Source organism: Vanessa cardui, chromosome 20, assembly GCF_905220365.1.
Source record: "Vanessa cardui chromosome 20, ilVanCard2.1, whole genome shotgun sequence".
Taxonomy (NCBI): Eukaryota; Metazoa; Arthropoda; class Insecta; order Lepidoptera; family Nymphalidae; genus Vanessa; species Vanessa cardui.
The window spans coordinates 1,645,400-1,663,604 of record NC_061142.1 but is presented as its reverse complement, the minus strand read 5'-3'; the positions used below and the strand labels follow the sequence as shown (position 1 = coordinate 1,663,604).

Below are 18,205 nucleotides of genomic sequence, written 5' to 3'. Positions count from 1 at the left end.
TCGGGCTGTGACAAGTATTTTTCATTTTCATAATTTGCTAATAATTAAATCTTTAGTTTTGAATATTATGAAAAAAAAAAAAAATATTGCATTTACAATTTTTTTAGAGAAATTTCCCCCTCCTTTAGTGTAACCTCGTGTTAGAAGTGGCCAGGACAAAAGCCAAGTAAGCTTAGTATCGATTATATTTTTACATCGCTTACGTCGCCCTTAATCCTTTGCGCTATTAACTGTATTGACAATCTATATTAATATTATAAATGTGAAAGTAACTCTGTCTGTCTGTCGCCCTTTCACGACCAAACCGCTGAACAGAATTTGATTAAATCATGTATTTTTTTATATGTTATACGTTTTTTTATGTTATGTTATAGGTTGGCGGACGAGCATATGGGCCACCTGATGGTAAGTGGTCACCATCACCCATAGGAAATGGCGCTGTAAGAAATATTAACTATTCCTTACATCGTCAATGTGCCACCAACCTTGGGAACTATGATGTTATGTCCCTTGTGCCTGCAGTTACACTGGCTCACTCACCCTTCAAACCGGAACACCACAATACTGAGTACTGTTATTAGGCGGTAGAATAACTGGTGAGTGGGTGGTACCTACCCAGACGGGCTTGCACAAAGCCCTACCACCAACTGTATAAAACAAACTTGAACTCAAAGAAAGGACATTTTTGACTTTTGACCTAGCATATGACAACCAACACCCTAAAACATGAGCGAAGCCGAGGGCGACTACTAGTATTAGTATAGATCGTATCAACGAGATGGTATGTACTTTAAGTAAAGACTATAAATGTACAGCTAAAATAAAGCCTCTTTTGCCAGTGTAACGTTTTGAGCTTCCGCCATTTCCCCACAAACGAGTTGGTCGATTTTAGATTTGCATGGTTTCAAATATTTTCCCTCATAGCCCAACCAACACTAGGAAGATTATAAATACAACTAATACAAACTAACAGTGGTGAACAGTTTTAAATGCGAAATCTACGGTTATCTATACATGTAACAAAATTGGAGTGTCTGTTTGTAATATTAAAATAACAGCTTTGTACTAAATGCATGGTACGAATGCCAAAATAACACTTTTGTCTATCCGTTTGTTCTGGCTAATCTCTATAATGGCTGAACAGATTTTGACTGGACTTTCACTGGTAGAAACCTGCATATAATAAGGAATAAGGAGTCTGAAATAGATAGCCTTTTTTGTTAAATTCAAACGCGTGCGAAGTCGCGGACACAACTAGCTAGTGTTTATATATTTTAACTACCGGCCCAAACCGGTTCATATATTACATATTGATTAATAATATAATAACGTAAACGAAGACAATATAACGTAACAGTATAGAATATCTGATAGAATTCAGTAGCTATTATACTAGTATTTACCCGCAGATTTGCTCGCGTTTTTATATTTGCTTTTAAGTAAAAGTAGCCATGTACTTGATAAACTAATAGATAGAGTTAATTTCGCATTTATAGTATAAATTATGACAGTATTAAAAAGCATACACGTTATCGATTTTGTGGTCCTTGGTCCCTCTAATTGAATTCGCTGACTCATACTTTAAACCTCTATGGTAAAATGGTTATTTAGTTTATAATGCTAGAATCTCGAGGTTTAGAACTCGGGTAAGGCTCGAAATTTGAACGATGACTGTAGTGTACACAGATCTGTAATAATATAATTATTATTATTGGACTTATATTGTATATGGATATAAATATTATCTGTGTATTTATGTCGGCGCGGGTGAAGACGGCGTCTGTGCACGGCGAGTGGGTATTTAAATATAATATATATTTATATGTAACTTGTAAATCGATCTTACAACAATGATATTCTAATAAACAGATATGTTATAACCATACTAAACAACAGAAAAAAAGTGTGCCGCGCCGCCGGCTTATTTTACATTTCGTTACAAGTAAAAAGGATAGCTTAATAAAAACAATAAGTAAAAGGGATAACTAGATGTTTTAATTACGCAAATCGTATTACTACATAATTATGACGTATTATAACGTATTACTGGCATAATTATGATGAAAACGACTAAAGGTAAACGTCCCAATTAGGACGTTTTCTAGTCCTCACTTTTGGCGCATTAATGACATATCTGTTTTCTAGAACATCATTGTCTTACAATCAGATATGTGAACATTACAATGATGATGAGGACATTTAAATTGTTCGTCATTCGCCTAAAATATCTCCATTCATCTCATAATGCTTATAATCATGAGAGCGAGATTTCCTGTGCAATTGAGTAGGTAATCCGTTTATTGGGCGTCATGTCGACGTCACGTCGATTCTTCATTATATTGTCGACTAGCTGTGCCCGCGACTTCGTCTGCTTGGTTGTGGGTATGGAAGTGGATATAACTATTGGGTTTATTATCTTTTGAATGGAATGTCCGCTTTGAGTAATTCAAAAAGTAATTAATAGTAGTTAAAACGAGTCGAGATGGCCCAGTGGTTAGAACGCGTGCATCTTAACCGATGATTGCGGGTTCAAACCAAGGCAAGCACCGCTGATTCATGTGCTTAATTTGTCTTTATAATTCATCTCCTGCTCAGCGGTGAAGGAAAACATCGGGAGGAAACCTGCATGTGACAAATTTCATAGAAATTCTGCCACATGTGTATTCCACCAACCCGCATTATATCAGCGTGGTGGAATATGTTCCAAACCTTCTCCTCAAAGGGAAAGAAGGCCTTTTGCCCAGCAGTGGGAATTTACAGGCTGTTGTTGTAGTTGTTGTAGGTGTTAAAACAGACTTGAATATGAAATTGTTTATTACGGTAAGGATGAATACAGTATTATGTCATTTTATTTTTAATTTGATTGATTGATGTAATAATGCGATTCTTAAGATTGACATAACTTTTTATTTATGAAACGATTGAAACAAAACAAAGACTAAATGTTAATTCCAGCAAATCATAATGTAATAGTGAAAACCGTATTCAATTAGGTTAAGACGTTTTTGAGATTAGCTCGAACAAACGTACAGACAAACAGACAAAAATTCTAAAAAACATTGTTTTGGTTTCTATTGTGTATATTAAATTCTCCTAATAAAGTTCTTCTTATTTTTCTTCCATGTACAGATACAGAACTTTTACAATTTTATTATATGTATTGATACAACTTCAGACAGGAACAGAATCAAGTATGATTTTTTTGGTTTCATGTTATCTATATTTAAAAGAGGGTGAAACCCTTTTAAAGAATTGATATATTATAAATGCAAAAAGGCAACTTAATATAAATTCCCAAAAAGAATAAGAATAAATTTTGTATCAAGATTTTATATTAAAAGATTTAATATTATAATATTTCTAATTATGTGTTGTTTATACATACTTATTATATTTTTATTTAAATCTATAATCAAGCATTTCATTCCCAATTATTGTTATTAAACATTAAAAATCATCAAAGTTCATAGTTATATGTATGATTTAGTGCATTAATATTTTTATCTTATTTTGCACCAGTCGTTTTGATCGTTTTCTTGGATTTGTTTATAAATTATTGTCCCACAGGCGAGATACAAAGAAGACGGAGATAAGTTCCCGTTCCTTGTATTAGTCCACGTCCATCTTTAATTTTTTTTTCATATCAAAATATAGAACAAAGAAATGAAACTAATAAATTACTATCGAATTAAAAAAAAAAAGTAGAAAAAAAACTAGCAACATTTTTACAACCATTAAATTCGTTTTGTGCAATAAAGTGTATTATGACTAATTAAAAGATTATGTACAACATACCTTGAATTATATTAATTATTATTAAAAGTCTTTAAACAGTTCAAAAATATCGTGCCATTGTTGCCTAACCAACCAAAATATGCGCTGGCGCAATTAATGCGAGAGTCAAGGTGACATTAAGTAATATGTTTTGAATTGAAATATATATTTTTTAATTTAATACACTGACGATAATTTATCATCAAACTTCTTACACAGATATAAAGAATAATTAAAAAATATATCATTAATATTTATAAAGACATGTTTTAATTGTAATGTTATTTTGTGACCTTTTTTACAAACTAACCTCAAACTTTTTGGTTAAACTTTGAAAAATTTCGAAATTTAAAAGTTAAATTTTATTCGTTATAAATCATTTTTTTTGTATTACTTAATTTAATGAATATCTTAATCGGATTATTACGTAAAATAATTTATCAATAACATCAAGACAATCGTCACGTACTTACAATGTTATATTTGTTAATAAATGTTGTAATGGAAGATAATAAAATAACAAGTGCACTTCAACTCAGTCATTAATTAAGTAATTATTTGTTTTACATAGACCAGCTGAGTAATTCAATGATTATAATATATTATTAAAATTTTTGATAACAAATTTTACCGATTGGTTTGGATTCTAGTCAAAGATACTTTTTGGAAGATAAACAATAATTATTATTATACAGTTGAACTTTCAACATGAATATATTTTTTTTAATTACAGTAGATAAACAATGTAGGTATAATATAGGTAGCTAGTTAATATGAGCATTTTCCACAGATAACAGATTAAAAAAAAAACATGTTGCAAGCGACTCATTTACATTACAGAGCCTAGAACCTACCGTGTTTATGATGATTTTAGCATAATACTAATTCTTAGAATTTACCGAATTTATTTAAAATTACCTTTGAAAATGATACGTTCGAATTTATATTCGTCATTTAAAATTTGAGTTTATTTTAAAATGTAACAATATATTTTTTAAGTATTTATACTTGCCCCTAGAATATATTACGAATATAACTAGTTTCCTTATCAAATGTTAAATATTTTTGTTTTTAAACATTTTATATAGTTAAATAGATCACCTGTATTGTCAATAGGACTACCCTAATCTAGACCTAAGGGTAAGGTAGGCAAAAAAAAATAAGAACAAAAGAAAAAATGTAATTCGGTTGCATATAGTAATAATTTGACTTAAAATGACATTGATTAATGCAATTCAAGGCCACTCACCTCCTCGGTAGTAGCGGCAGGTTGTTACCAAATAACCAAAGCCGTTTATCACCGAACCATTTCTCCATGCAGGACGCCACGTTGTTCCACAGCTTGAGACCTGAACGAAAACTAATTTAACAAGCGAAGGCAAAACACTATTCATCCGTGATCCCCGACAAACTTCTTAGTATTTCCCGCGAAAATCACTGTCAAAATATTTCGCGCTTGTATTTTCGTATAGACGTATATAACGAATCGCTGAACTTAACGTACAAAGATGTTGACTTCGTGAAAGCAGCACAGCTTTTACTTGGAGTATGGAAATATATCGATCCATGGATTTGTTTACAGTTTCTGTCGGCCTGTGTACATGACAACCGCAGTAGTAGCCTGGTAGGGCTACTCACCGACGATCACAATTCTATTCTATTATACTTAACTTAAACTTATAATAAATAAGTACAGATTTCATTAATTTAATATTTAAAAAAATAATTGTTAAAAAGACAATTAACCATTTATAATAACTAATATGTTATTAAGTTTTCGATCTCAAATAACTTCGGAGAATTCAAAATAATATACTATTAAAAGCGCTAAGAAAATTCCGCAAACCGCTTGATGTAATGTACCCATCCGATCACCTTGGAAGATACAAATTATTAAAGCATACATGTTTATTGTCATTTTATAAAAGGTTTGGAGTTAACGACCCGCATTGACCTGAATCTCAAAAAGTTAACTGATTTTTATAAGACTTTCATATTTTTTCCTTGGTCATAGAAGGCTGTATGCTCGTAATTGGCATTGTGATAAACCTATTGAAATCAGACCTAAGAGTAGAGCTAATTCTACGCGGTTTAAACCTCATGAAATCATTTACAGTCATTAATTACGGTAACCTAGAATATTAAAAATTAATGATATATATATATATATATATATATATATATATATATATATATATATATATATATATATATATATATATATATATATATATATATATATATATATATATTTCTTTTTTTTTTTTGGTACAATAATATGTTAGCACAAATACTAAGAATTTTAATTTATTGTTTCCATTATATTCGGAAAATAGACTAGCAAGTATTAATATTTATTGCCGCAGTTGCCCTTTCTACAGGCATTAAATTAAAATGGGTCTAAACACAACTTCTAATCAATTAAATAATAGTTTAGGGCTAAAAATTAATCATACACGTTATGTATGCATGAACTTTTTTCATTACATTAATCCCTTTATTTTTTAGTTATAGTTTATGTAGAAACTAGTGGTGCCCTCTTGTAGATAACAAAATAATTACGTTCACAATAATGTGTCTTTTTCTCGCTCATACGCTTATATACTTTTGTCTCTTTTTTTTTTGATAGAACATTCTTCATTCACCGTTACTGCAGTACGCATTGTGTACAGTCTACACTCAGTCACTCATTTGCTCATTCAATCAGTCACCTCCTCCTGTCATCATACCGTTATTGTCATTCTGTCAAATACGTTCTGTGAAGTGGTTTGTGGTACCTACGTGCGTCGCGAGCTCAACTGTCTTCCTCGATCGATGATAATGTTTTTGTTGTTATTATAGACAATAAAAACATCGTTCAGAGCGATCCGTTATCAGCAAGGTTAAAGCTATAGACTATTGCAACTGCGTGAAATAATTGGGCAATAAGACCGCTCACTGCGAATTGTTGACGAAATTCGCAAAATAGAACCTGTGTGTTGACGAGAGATGTGAAGATAAGTTTTGTGTTAATTTCAGTGAAGTGGACTAATGTGTAACTCTTGTGCTTCTCGTACTTTCTTTAGGTTCTTTTTTGTTTTGTGATAAAATTACCCAAGATAAGATGGGTTCCACGGGGTTGACTTTGGCAGATTTGCCTAATATATTTATTATGATAGGCGCCCTCGTTGCGCTTTTTGTGATGCTAGTCATACTTCTGAGGTACGTCTTTTTTATTTGCTTTACAATTCCGCTTCACAACGCACGAAGTACTATTAATAACATAAATCACCTGATCAAATAGACTACAGTTAACAAGTTAGATAATTCTATTTCCTTCATTTTAAATTCTTGTACTTATATAAATTATTCTTTGTAAAAACTTTCTTTATGAGTTCTTTAATACTACTTGGTTTTTGAAATTGTTAATTTAAATTGTTTTCTATTCATATTATGACATATTAAATAAAAATAAGGAAAAAAGTGGGTTACTTAATATAAAAAAAAAAATGTATAAAATTACTTATATCACTTTGATTATAATACAAATCTGAAAAATAATATCTCAAATTGCTAAAAATACTATCTTTGTTTTAGTTTTTATTTATGAATAGATTTTATAAACATTTTTATTTTTATAATTTTACTGGTAATGAATTAGGGGTTATGCAGGATAATTTTTAAAAAAACAATTATAAAGTAAATAATAATTAAATATCAAAGTTAAAGCTTAAGCAATTCATTTAATTCATGCATAGAGATTTAAAGTTTTTATAATGTTAAGCTAATAAATATATATTTTACATCTGTCCTTGGCAGTTTATTGAAAGACCTTTGCATCTAAGTAGAATGTGAGAATCTATTGAATATCTTATCCATATTAAATGGTATTACTTTAAATGTTTTAAAAACTGGTATTTCTAAAAATAATCTCTTACTTTATGTCATGCAATTAATTAATTTAAAGAAAATCCTATTTTAGTTATTTTTAAATTCTTGTTTTTTTTATACATAAATTCTGCACATTTTATCTAAATAGATATCAGATATTCTTTTATATTTTGTTAAGTATTTCATAACAGCCATTCCTTGATTTTACAAAATAATTGAAATATTTTTAATAATGAACTAAACTGTAAAAAACTTTATTTGAAAATAAAATTAATTAATGAGTTTTTAACAAATCAATATAAATTAGTCTTTTTTGTCTTCTTGGGTGAGCTAGAAAAACATGACACTGTCTAAGCATACAACAAATGGTATAAATGGTTTCCTTTTACACTCACAATAAACTTATTAGTATAATAGATTATTTGCATTTTATTATTACAAAAAAAGCATAACATGTGATATAAAAATTTAAATATCATTTCCAAGTAAGTCAATAGTAATAATTTAATAATTATAGCAGAGTAAATGATGCCAATCTTCATATAAAGTGATATTAAATTCATATGTACTATTTATTTGTGGAAAAATATTTATTTAAGTATATATTTTTCATTTTAAGCTGTCATAAAAAAATATATTGATTTTTTACCTAATTTAGAATATATTTTACTGTATTCTTCAATATCAGATCAATTAATAGAAAATTTTCAAGGAAATTCAAAGTATGTTAATGAATGTAAAATATAAATTACTAAAAATAATAAACAAAAAACAAAGTCAATCATATTAATTTGAATACAATTAAGTAAATTAACATGCAAATAACATTTAATGTTATAAAATTTATTTTTAGGAATAAAACACTGATTGGAAAAAAAAATACCAAAATTATACTACTGTTTGCATTATTTTCATTAAAGCATAAAGTATTGTATTATTGATTTGGTTCGCTTTTATGAAAACTTTGTACCGATTACAAAATTTACCCAATCATATAACACTAGCCCCTTGTCTAAGAATTTCTGATAAAAAAATATTAGTAATAGAATAGTATGAAAATTAATATCAACTGACTTTTGCACAATAACAATATTATTTATATTCACACGACAATGCTGCCTATTACAAAAATCTTTTAAGCATCATACAAGTGTTTTTGAAGGAGATTCTTATTGGGCTGTGTGCTCGTGGGTCTTGTGCATATATAGTCATTGCAAAAATTATATATAATAAATTAAATATTTGATGAAGTAGCATTGGAATATAAATAATTAATCTAATTATGATTTTATTTTTTAACACAAGAATTATTATGATATAATCTTCACTTATCTTGGTCTTGGGATTTATTTTTAATTTTATATACTAATTTATTATTTATTTTGAAATATTTCTAAATTAATCTAATTTAGTACAATACTTCATGCTTTTGAAAATTATGTAAACAATAGTTTACAATGCTTTTTTTTTAAGTGGGTTTCCTGGTCAAAAAATAATTTGTATGGTGATGATCAACGGCATGTTTCGTTTCAGGAACATGGAAGTCATAGGTATAGTCGGCGAGGGGAGGGAGGACACGTGGCCAAGGACAATGCAGCCACCCAGACTCTTGATGCAGCGAGTTCATATACCTTTCACCTTTAAATTACTAGAAAATGAACCAATAGGATACAATGGTGAGTTCAGTTGAGGTATTATTAGCCAATCAAATTTTAGTTTGCATTATCATTTATGAAATAGTAAATTTTGGAATGATTTAAAGTAATAGAATGTTTCATGTTGCTTCAAGCGAACAAAAAAAAAAAAAAATCAATATTTTGTTTGATAATAATTTCATGTTATATTTTTGTTATATTGAGTTATATCTTAAGCCTTGCATACCAAATCTGTTAGACATATCTTGTATGTATTATTTATACTAATGCCTTATATGTGTATGACCTTAAAAGTCACTAACTCTTGTCGCATTCCGGGTCTCGCCTTAGTTTTGTGTTTTAGTAATAATAACATTAATATATTAGCAAGTTATTTTATGTTCATTCTATTTGACTTACGATTTTATTTTGCGTGTTTTTTGAAAATTGATATAACTTAATTTTTATTTATTTACAAAGTACTATCTCGACGTCTTTTAAGCGCATAGATATCAAATACAAAACGGTTTTCCATTTTGCATAATAATTATTAGGCAAAGGTCGCATCATGCATTCTAATTTTTTGATTTTTTAAAATGCGTTATATTTTTATAATTTTATTACTACTACCCGGTATTTCGGTTTTATACCTAACATTTATAGACTCTAAATTTCAAACGATTTTATTTATCATGCCATCGTAAAATTTGTACTTACTGCGAGTTAGTATAACATGAGCTGGTATGTTATTGGCTGTAGTATACCGTAAAATAATGTCCATAGAAATATAATTATTTCGTATAAGCTTGTTTTGTTTACATAAGCTGCTATTTCCTAACAGATAAGCGGTGTGTTTGTTTTTATTTTTTTTGTTGTTTTTTTTTTAATATCACGCAAACCCCACACAGGTGGAGCTGCCATTTAACATTTAGTTTTACTCATAAGTTAAATACGTTTAAACGTTTTACAAACAGAATCATAATTCCTTATCAACGAAGTCGCAATATTATGTTTCGAAAGGTGAAACAATCTGTGATTATCACGTATCCGTGAAGTGTTTAAAATATAAACACACTTTAATCTTCATTAAACATTTTTACTTATTCGACAACACTTCAATATTTTAAAGGGTATTAATTATTGTAAAAAAAGCTGGTTATGTGCGAATAGGACTCGTGTTCGAAAGCTACCACTATCTATAATCAGCAAAGAATCGTGTGTTGAATCGTATGTGAGCCCCTTAAATAGTAATTGAAATATATCTTGTTATAAACTGCAACATCAATACGTCATCTGTGAAAATTTCAATTGTCTAACTATCACGGTTCAAGAGATACAGTTAAATGACACACAGACAGACAGACGGATAGCGGAGTATTAGTAATAGGGTCTGTTTTACCTTTCGGGTAGGGAACCTTAAAAATAGAACATTCATTGTCTATGATGTTGATGATTGAGGATTTCCTTCAAGAGAATCAAGTCAAGCTTACTGTTAAAATGCATTGTCATCAAAATTAAATGTCAACTTCATAGGATAATAGGAAGTCACTCAAATTCAGCTTGCAAGATTTGACACAAACAATCAATCAAAGTTTGCAAGTTAAATAAAAGCCTTCAAACAGTGAACACACAATAATTGATTGGAATGAGCCGAGATGGTCCAGAAATCCGAACATTCGAAACTTAACCGGTAATTGCGAGTTGAAACTACGAATTTTTGTTTGCGTAATTTGTGGTCAAAATTCAACTCGTGCTCGAAGGTACAGGAGTACATTGTGGGAATTAAGGAAACCTAAATGTGTCTATTTTCAATGAAATTTTACTATATATAGGCCGTATTTAGGGGAGGGCAACCGGGGCAACTGCCCTGGGGCCTCCACATTAGTGGAGGCCACAGTTTTCAGCAAGTCAACAAATACCGAGATATAGTCAAATTATAATAATGTTATTATTTAATATTTTAAAGTTACCGATACAAGTAAATAAATCATTGCTTACTGATTGAAATAAAGTAATTGATTCATGATAATATAATTATTAGGTTGTTCAAGCTTTTGTTTGTCTAGCGCCCCCACTGCTTTGTGGCCCGGGGGCCTCCAGACCTTTAAATCCGACTCTGTATATAGATCTACCAACTGGCATTGGAACAACGTGGTATAATATATGCCAAAACTTCTCCTTAAAAAGAGATAAGGCTTTAGCCCAATAGTGGGAATTTTACAGACTGTTTCTGATTAAAAATAGTCGTTAGGTACTTTTAATTCCATCCGCTTGATGAGTTTCTGCACAGTTTCATGTGTCTTACTGAATCATTGGATTCGATTAATTACAATAAAACTTTCACGGGCGAGTTTTAACGGCCGGTGAATTTTTAGATCGGAGATTACTCCTGTAATCGATTCCTATCCTGACCTTCTAGTTTTAGATTTTTGTGTTTCTGGTTGGAATAAGTAAACCAGTTTAACAACGGATACAAGAAACATAACATCTTAGATCCCAATGTCTATGGTCGTTGTTGACCACTTACTATCGGATGGCCCTTTGGCCGGCTTATCTATATTAAAAAAAATACGATCTATGGGTTATACTACCATACTCACGTCTGATTTGTAGTATTGCTGGAAAATTTAACTAGTTGTTACAGCGTTTAAAATTTCTTACTGCTGGACTAAGGCTTTTTTCCTTAAGGAAAAGGGTTCGAACTTATACCATAATGCTATTCCAATAGAAGTTAGTGCATTGCCTACACATTTGACGATCTCTGTGGCCGAGTTGATGTAAAAAAAAAGTTCATTAGTTTTCTATGTTGTCTTGGGTCTGGATGTTTGTGGTACCGTCGTTACTTCTGATTTTCCATAACACAAGTGCTTTAGCTACTTACATTGGCAAGAGTAATATGTTGTCCAATATTTATTTTATACACCTGTGGTTGATTTACGTCCGAGACGTGCAGGCTTCCTCACGAAAAAATGCTGTAGTGAAACAGGGTAAGCTTGAATCAATGTCATCAGTCATGCGTTGTACCTTCTCTTTCGCACATTAAGATCATCTCATGAAGATCACAAGAATTTTGATTTGCGCCTCTGGCGTGGGTTATTCTATTACGACTTCAAATTTCGTATTACGTCTCTAACTGACACCAAGGACAGGATAGATGGACATCGTTTGGCTTTTAAAAATAAATAGACCACCACCCACAATTATTTAAACTGACTAGTCTCTAAGTCATATTTATTGAAATTGTGTATTATGCTCAAATGTATCGCTTGTAACACCTCCACAACATGTATACATACTTTTATTAAGCAATCTCATAATTATTATTATTATTATCGTAACAGTAACAGCCTGTATGTTTCCCACTGCTGGACTAAGGCCTCCTCTCCCACTAAGGAGAGGGTGGAACATATTCTACCACGCTGTTTCAATGCGGGTTGATCGCGCACATGTGGCAGAATTTCGATGAAATTAGACATATGGAGGTTTCCTCACGATGTTTTCCTTCACCGCCGAGCATGAGATGAATTATAAACACAATTAAGCACATATAAATAGCGGTGCTTGCCTAGGCTTGAACCCGCAATCATCGGTTAAGATGCACGCGTTCTTAATACTGGCCCAAATCAGCTCTATCACCATTACATAGTATAAAATAATTATCACTACAAAGTATAAAACAAAGTCGCTTACCACTGTCTGACCCGATGTATACTTTGATCTTTATAATTATACAACGGATCTTGATGCTGCTTTTTTTAATAGATAGATTGATTCATGAGGAAGGTTTATATGCATAATACATGCACGATATTTATAGACAAAGCTGTTTGTATTATCTAATGACGAAAAGGCTGTGAACTTTGTAAGACATTCTGTAGTATATTTAGTATCAGCATTGAACCCGTGCGAAGCCGGGGTCCCTAGTATGTTTATAAAAAATGTTGTTCTGACTATATATTACCGCACATTCAAAATTGATAACGCGTCAAAAAATTGTGACATTTTTGGCCATTTAGTTCACACGAAACACACACGGAAATTGGCATTATGTATACACTATATATTAGGTATACACTAAGATAACACAGTTAGTTGTTTTATTTCTTTTTGTACGACACTATCTACAAGCATAAGTCTAAGTTTGGAATGTAAATTAATTTCATAGTATAAGCATACGATAAGAAATGTTTATTGGAAAATTCAATTTTTAAGGCGGAAATCGATGAATTATTTTAATGCCTTTTTGTGTCTAATAGCATATTTTCTGTTATTACGTTTCTCAACAGCCGCGCTCTTGTGTTCTGGGAACGCAATAATAATACCGTTACAAAAGGTATCGTTCAGTCATTTGCATACAAATAGAAACCCCCACTAGCAGTTATTTTAGTTAGATATTTTGTCTTTTGTATCTCAATGAAATAGTTAACGTTTTTATTTGTTTAAAATGCTTTATTGCACAACACATATAACGCAACAATAGGCTATTTGACAATGCGAAATATAAAGTGTCAATTATTGTATCAGTATTTTTAGAACCAGAAGTAGGAAGTAGGCTAACCTCTAAAAAAAATATATTTAATTTACAATAACAATCAATCTACCACAAAAGAAAATCATTTAGTATATAACATAAATAACCATCAATAATCCATATTATACAGTAATCATCATAATGGCGATCCAAAATGTGTCAGCAGCAAAACTCCCGCCTTTTTTTTTAAGGGAAGTTGTATGACTTGACGCAGATGTTGCTTGTTTATTCCAACAGTATACATATATTATGAGTTTAAAAATGCATTTTTATAAATGTTTGTCATATGACACAAAATGCTCCTGATTGGCTGGGCCTATGATGAAGTCACTTGCTTGTTAAGCATGCTTGTCCACGATATGTACCACAGATTAGAATACAGGCAAGTGACGTCACCGACCCCATTGCAGCGTCATATTGTCCGAGTAGCGTTTTCGCGCGCTATTTTAATATGGAATTTTTAATGTGATATTTTTTTGATAAATATTTGAAATAAAAAAACAATTTTACTGGGTTCTTAGCCTCTATTAAATCGTATAAAATGGATTTTAAAAACCAGTCAAATAGCCTATTTTATTGGATACATTAAAGAAACAACAAAATATATAACAAATGGTGCGCAAAGCCGGTCTTATCGCTTATAGCGATCTCTCACAGACAACCATTGGGAATAGATTTATGTACCTAATGCTAGTTGTCGCCTGTGTGTTTCCTCGGCATAAAAGTAACCTATGTGTTGCCCTAGGAGTTCAAGTTTGTGTCACAGAAGATTTCATTAAAATCGGTCCAGTGGTTTTGCCGTGAAAAAGCAGGATTACTTTCGCATTTATTTTATTACTATAGATAACTGTATGTTAATAAGACAAAACATATTAAATAATAATAAATGTTTTATTCGATAGTTACATATAAAACGCATTACCTACTCAAATTTGACCTTGATTGTCAATTATGGCCGTACATCGAACCAAAACGAGTAACATATATAATATTTGAACTGACATTCATGATTATTGCATTAGATAATTGATCAAACCTGATATTCTTATTTTTAATATTATATACATAGTATGGGTATGTTATACGGAGGAGTAAGAAAGTATTGTGAGGAAGGTCTTGAGCGTGTATGTGGATGGATATAGAGGAAACGACCGATGAAACGATGGATGGATTGTGTGAAAGATGATATTGCTGGAAATAATGTCACTCGAGTGAGATGACGTCTGATAGGAAATTATGGAAGAAGGCATGCTGCGCCGACCCCAAGTAAATCTGAAAAATAAATGTAATAAATGTAAATCTGGGATATCGGCATAAGGATGATGACGATATGTAATATTATATATATAAGATTTATGTCTTACCAATAGACAAACAGAAATCAATACTAATATTACAAAGCTGAAGAGTTTCATTGTATGGTTGTACTTTAATCTTAGGAACTACTATTTCGTTTTGAAAAATGCTTCAGATAGCCCATTAGATAGCCCATTTATGAAAGAAGGCAATTTGGTGGCATTCAATTTGGTGGTAGTGCCTTGTGCAAGGCCCTCTGGGTAAGTACCACTCACTTATCAGATATTCTATTGACAAACAGTAGTACTCAATGTTGTGGTGTTACGAAGTGAGCCAGTATAAATACAGGAGAAACATAAAAATGTAGGTCCCAAAGTTAGTGGTACATTGGTGATGGAATAGTAATATTTCTTTCAATGCGGCGGTGACTACTCACCGTCAGTTGGCTCATTAGCTCGTCCTGCCGTGCAAAATCATGTACTTATATAAAATTCTGTAATATAAACGAGTTAAGTAAGGACGAGTAGCTTACAATATAAGTAACAGTTTATGAGATTCGATCATTATCGAACATTATTTATATTTAATTCAAATTACATCTTATTTACTTAAAAGCTGTAATATTTCTATTACATAAGAAAATGTATACACAAACGTCACGATACGTTAATAAAATGCTAATGGCGTCTATAAATAAAAAAAATTATGAATGAATCTTTTATTAATATGTATTTTGATTATTTTTTGAATCAATGAAATTTTTTAATCCTATTTCTGATATTTCGTACGGTACATAGAGACTTTATTCAAGGACACAGGCTCCAAATAGGTATAACAATAATTGTAACTACATTATATAATTGTAAATCAACTTTTAATTAGTCTAATATTTTTAATTTTATTGTACTTAGGAGAACTCTAAGAATTATTTTGATTATATAATTATTTTTTTTACTTTCTAGTGCACATTATTTTGATTTAAAAGCGTTTTGTTTGAAGTCGGTTTTCCTTTTCTACCAGCCAGTCGACGAATAAGTGGCTAAAAATTATGGGCTATGTGTTTTAATATTTAGAAAAAAGTAGGTCGATGCCATCCAGATGACACCAATATGAAAAAAAAAATTCATCCAATCAGAAAAGCCATTTTAGATGAAGAGGAAAAGAATTACGAAAAACACGCATTCCGGAATGTTATTTGTTCGTGCGCTCGGCAGACGGAGGCAACTTTAACTTGAGCGACGTGAAATGAAATTAATGCGATATGCAAAAAAAATAACAAAAAACCCGGGAAAGTTTAAATACGAAACATATTCTTCAATAGGGATTATCCGAGTCGGTCAATTTTTTTACTTAATATTAAAGTAGCGGAATATTAAGCTCATTGAATCTCTTATGCAACCCATCAATACGTATTACCTTCTGATTTAGGACTTTTGATTTTAAATGATCCTCTTTCAGGAAGGTAGGCGATTATATTATTTTCCTGAGTACCTTTCCAGCCTATTTTGTTACCTTTGCCAAAATACTGTCGATCTGCAACTACATTTTGAATATCGCCAATAAGAAGAAGCGAAGGTTTGAAGAAAAAGTGACTGACAGTTACAGTTATGTATACTCAGCAAGAAATGTTTTCGATCGGTTGCAACACAAAAATGGAAAAAACTTGTTATGAAAAATTAAACACGCTATAATCTTTCTTCAGTATCAAAGATCTCGCCTGTTTCAATTCGCAATTTGTTTTAATGAAGTATATTAACATAAGCGTTCATATTAAGATGAAATATATAGAAATGGAAACTCTCAAAGGCACAGTTGTCAAAGATTATGAAGGAAACAAATGAATTAATAACTCTTACCCAATAATAAGAGAGAAATATATTCCCAACAATAAAACTAATTCGTACTTAATGTACGGGCTACGTGATTGACGATACAGATGCACGCGAATGGTTTGACAATTTGTCCAATTGTGATAGCCGAGTCAATGCCCCGGTAGGTACTCTACACTAGTGCAGCTGGTCGGACAACTCGTTCAAAGCTCGTGCGACTTTCTAGGATCCGCTGGGCATTCATTTGAGGTACTTTACATAGATGTTTCTAATTCAAACCTAACACCTAAAATTATTTCCAAGATTATGTTTTTATTACGAAACTCACAGCTTGCATATACATATATATTTCATAATTGTAATCGTTTTACTATTCTAGATGATGTGTACAATACTTTAAAAATGTCAGATGCAAATCATATGACGAAAATTTATATCGTTTTCAGATATAAGATTGCTTTTAAAAACTACATAATAATATGGATACATAAATGTACCAAAGCTTTAGGCTTTGGTCATTTACAACGAAATTAAAAAGAAAAAATGTGAATTTTTACAACCCTTAACAATTTTCACTTGAATTCGATTAAAATGACAATTTTCTGCAATTAAAGTTTTTTAGGAATTCTGAATTATTATTATTAATCTAATATCAGCTGTGCCATTAACTGCGTAACTCACTCGTTATATTTTGATTGATCTTATCACTCGTCGTCTGTATTATTCCGATTATTGCATTTATCATTGATTTTAATGATTTATCTTCAATAGAAATGTTAATATTTACTGATTTAGGGTGCTATGCTATTTTGACACGTGTGGGTACCGTTCACCATATATTATTTCACCAAAAAGCAATACTTGGTATCATCGTGTCGTTTGCGACACTATTTGAATTGTAAGTGCATCCAAAGATTTTTCCACTTATTCTAATACATAATACAGGATCATGACATACACTGCTCGTTTGACCACCTAATCGCCCTTCACCTTCTGTAATTGCTCTACTTTTTTAAAGTTAAGTTTTACAAATAAAATTCCCCTCTATTATCTATAATAATACTAGAAGGAACTACTGCTTCTATTTGAAAAGTTTCTTTCAGTGTTAGATAGTCCCATATTCGAGAAGATCAAGCAACGACCAATAGGAGAGGAGCAGCACTAATAATATGTGCCTTTTGAGATATTTCGTTGCGTGCTCTGGGTAAAAAATGTGGAATCTATAATGTAGATAAGCAGTAAATCGAGATTGAATAAGACTCAGTTGATGA

General features: G+C 31.0%; 2 protein-coding genes across 2 annotated transcripts in view; one reads left to right on the top strand and one right to left on the bottom strand.

Moving 5' to 3' along the window:
- Positions 1-5,136, bottom strand: part of LOC124538424 (cyclin-dependent kinase-like 4) — a 38,475-nt gene extending 33,339 nt beyond the window's left edge. The window contains exon 1 of the mRNA XM_047115479.1: positions 5,024-5,136. Coding sequence (XP_046971435.1) covers positions 5,024-5,091 — 68 coding nt within the window. The 5' untranslated portion in view covers positions 5,092-5,136. The remainder of the gene's footprint in view (positions 1-5,023) is intronic.
- A 1,315-nt stretch (positions 5,137-6,451) lies between these two features.
- Positions 6,452-18,205, top strand: part of LOC124538270 (cell growth regulator with RING finger domain protein 1-like) — a 45,617-nt gene continuing 33,863 nt past the window's right edge. Inside the window, exons 1-2 of the mRNA XM_047115274.1 lie at positions 6,452-6,975; positions 9,178-9,320. Of these exons, the coding sequence (XP_046971230.1) occupies positions 6,878-6,975; positions 9,178-9,320 (241 nt within the window). The 5' untranslated portion in view covers positions 6,452-6,877. The remainder of the gene's footprint in view (positions 6,976-9,177; positions 9,321-18,205) is intronic.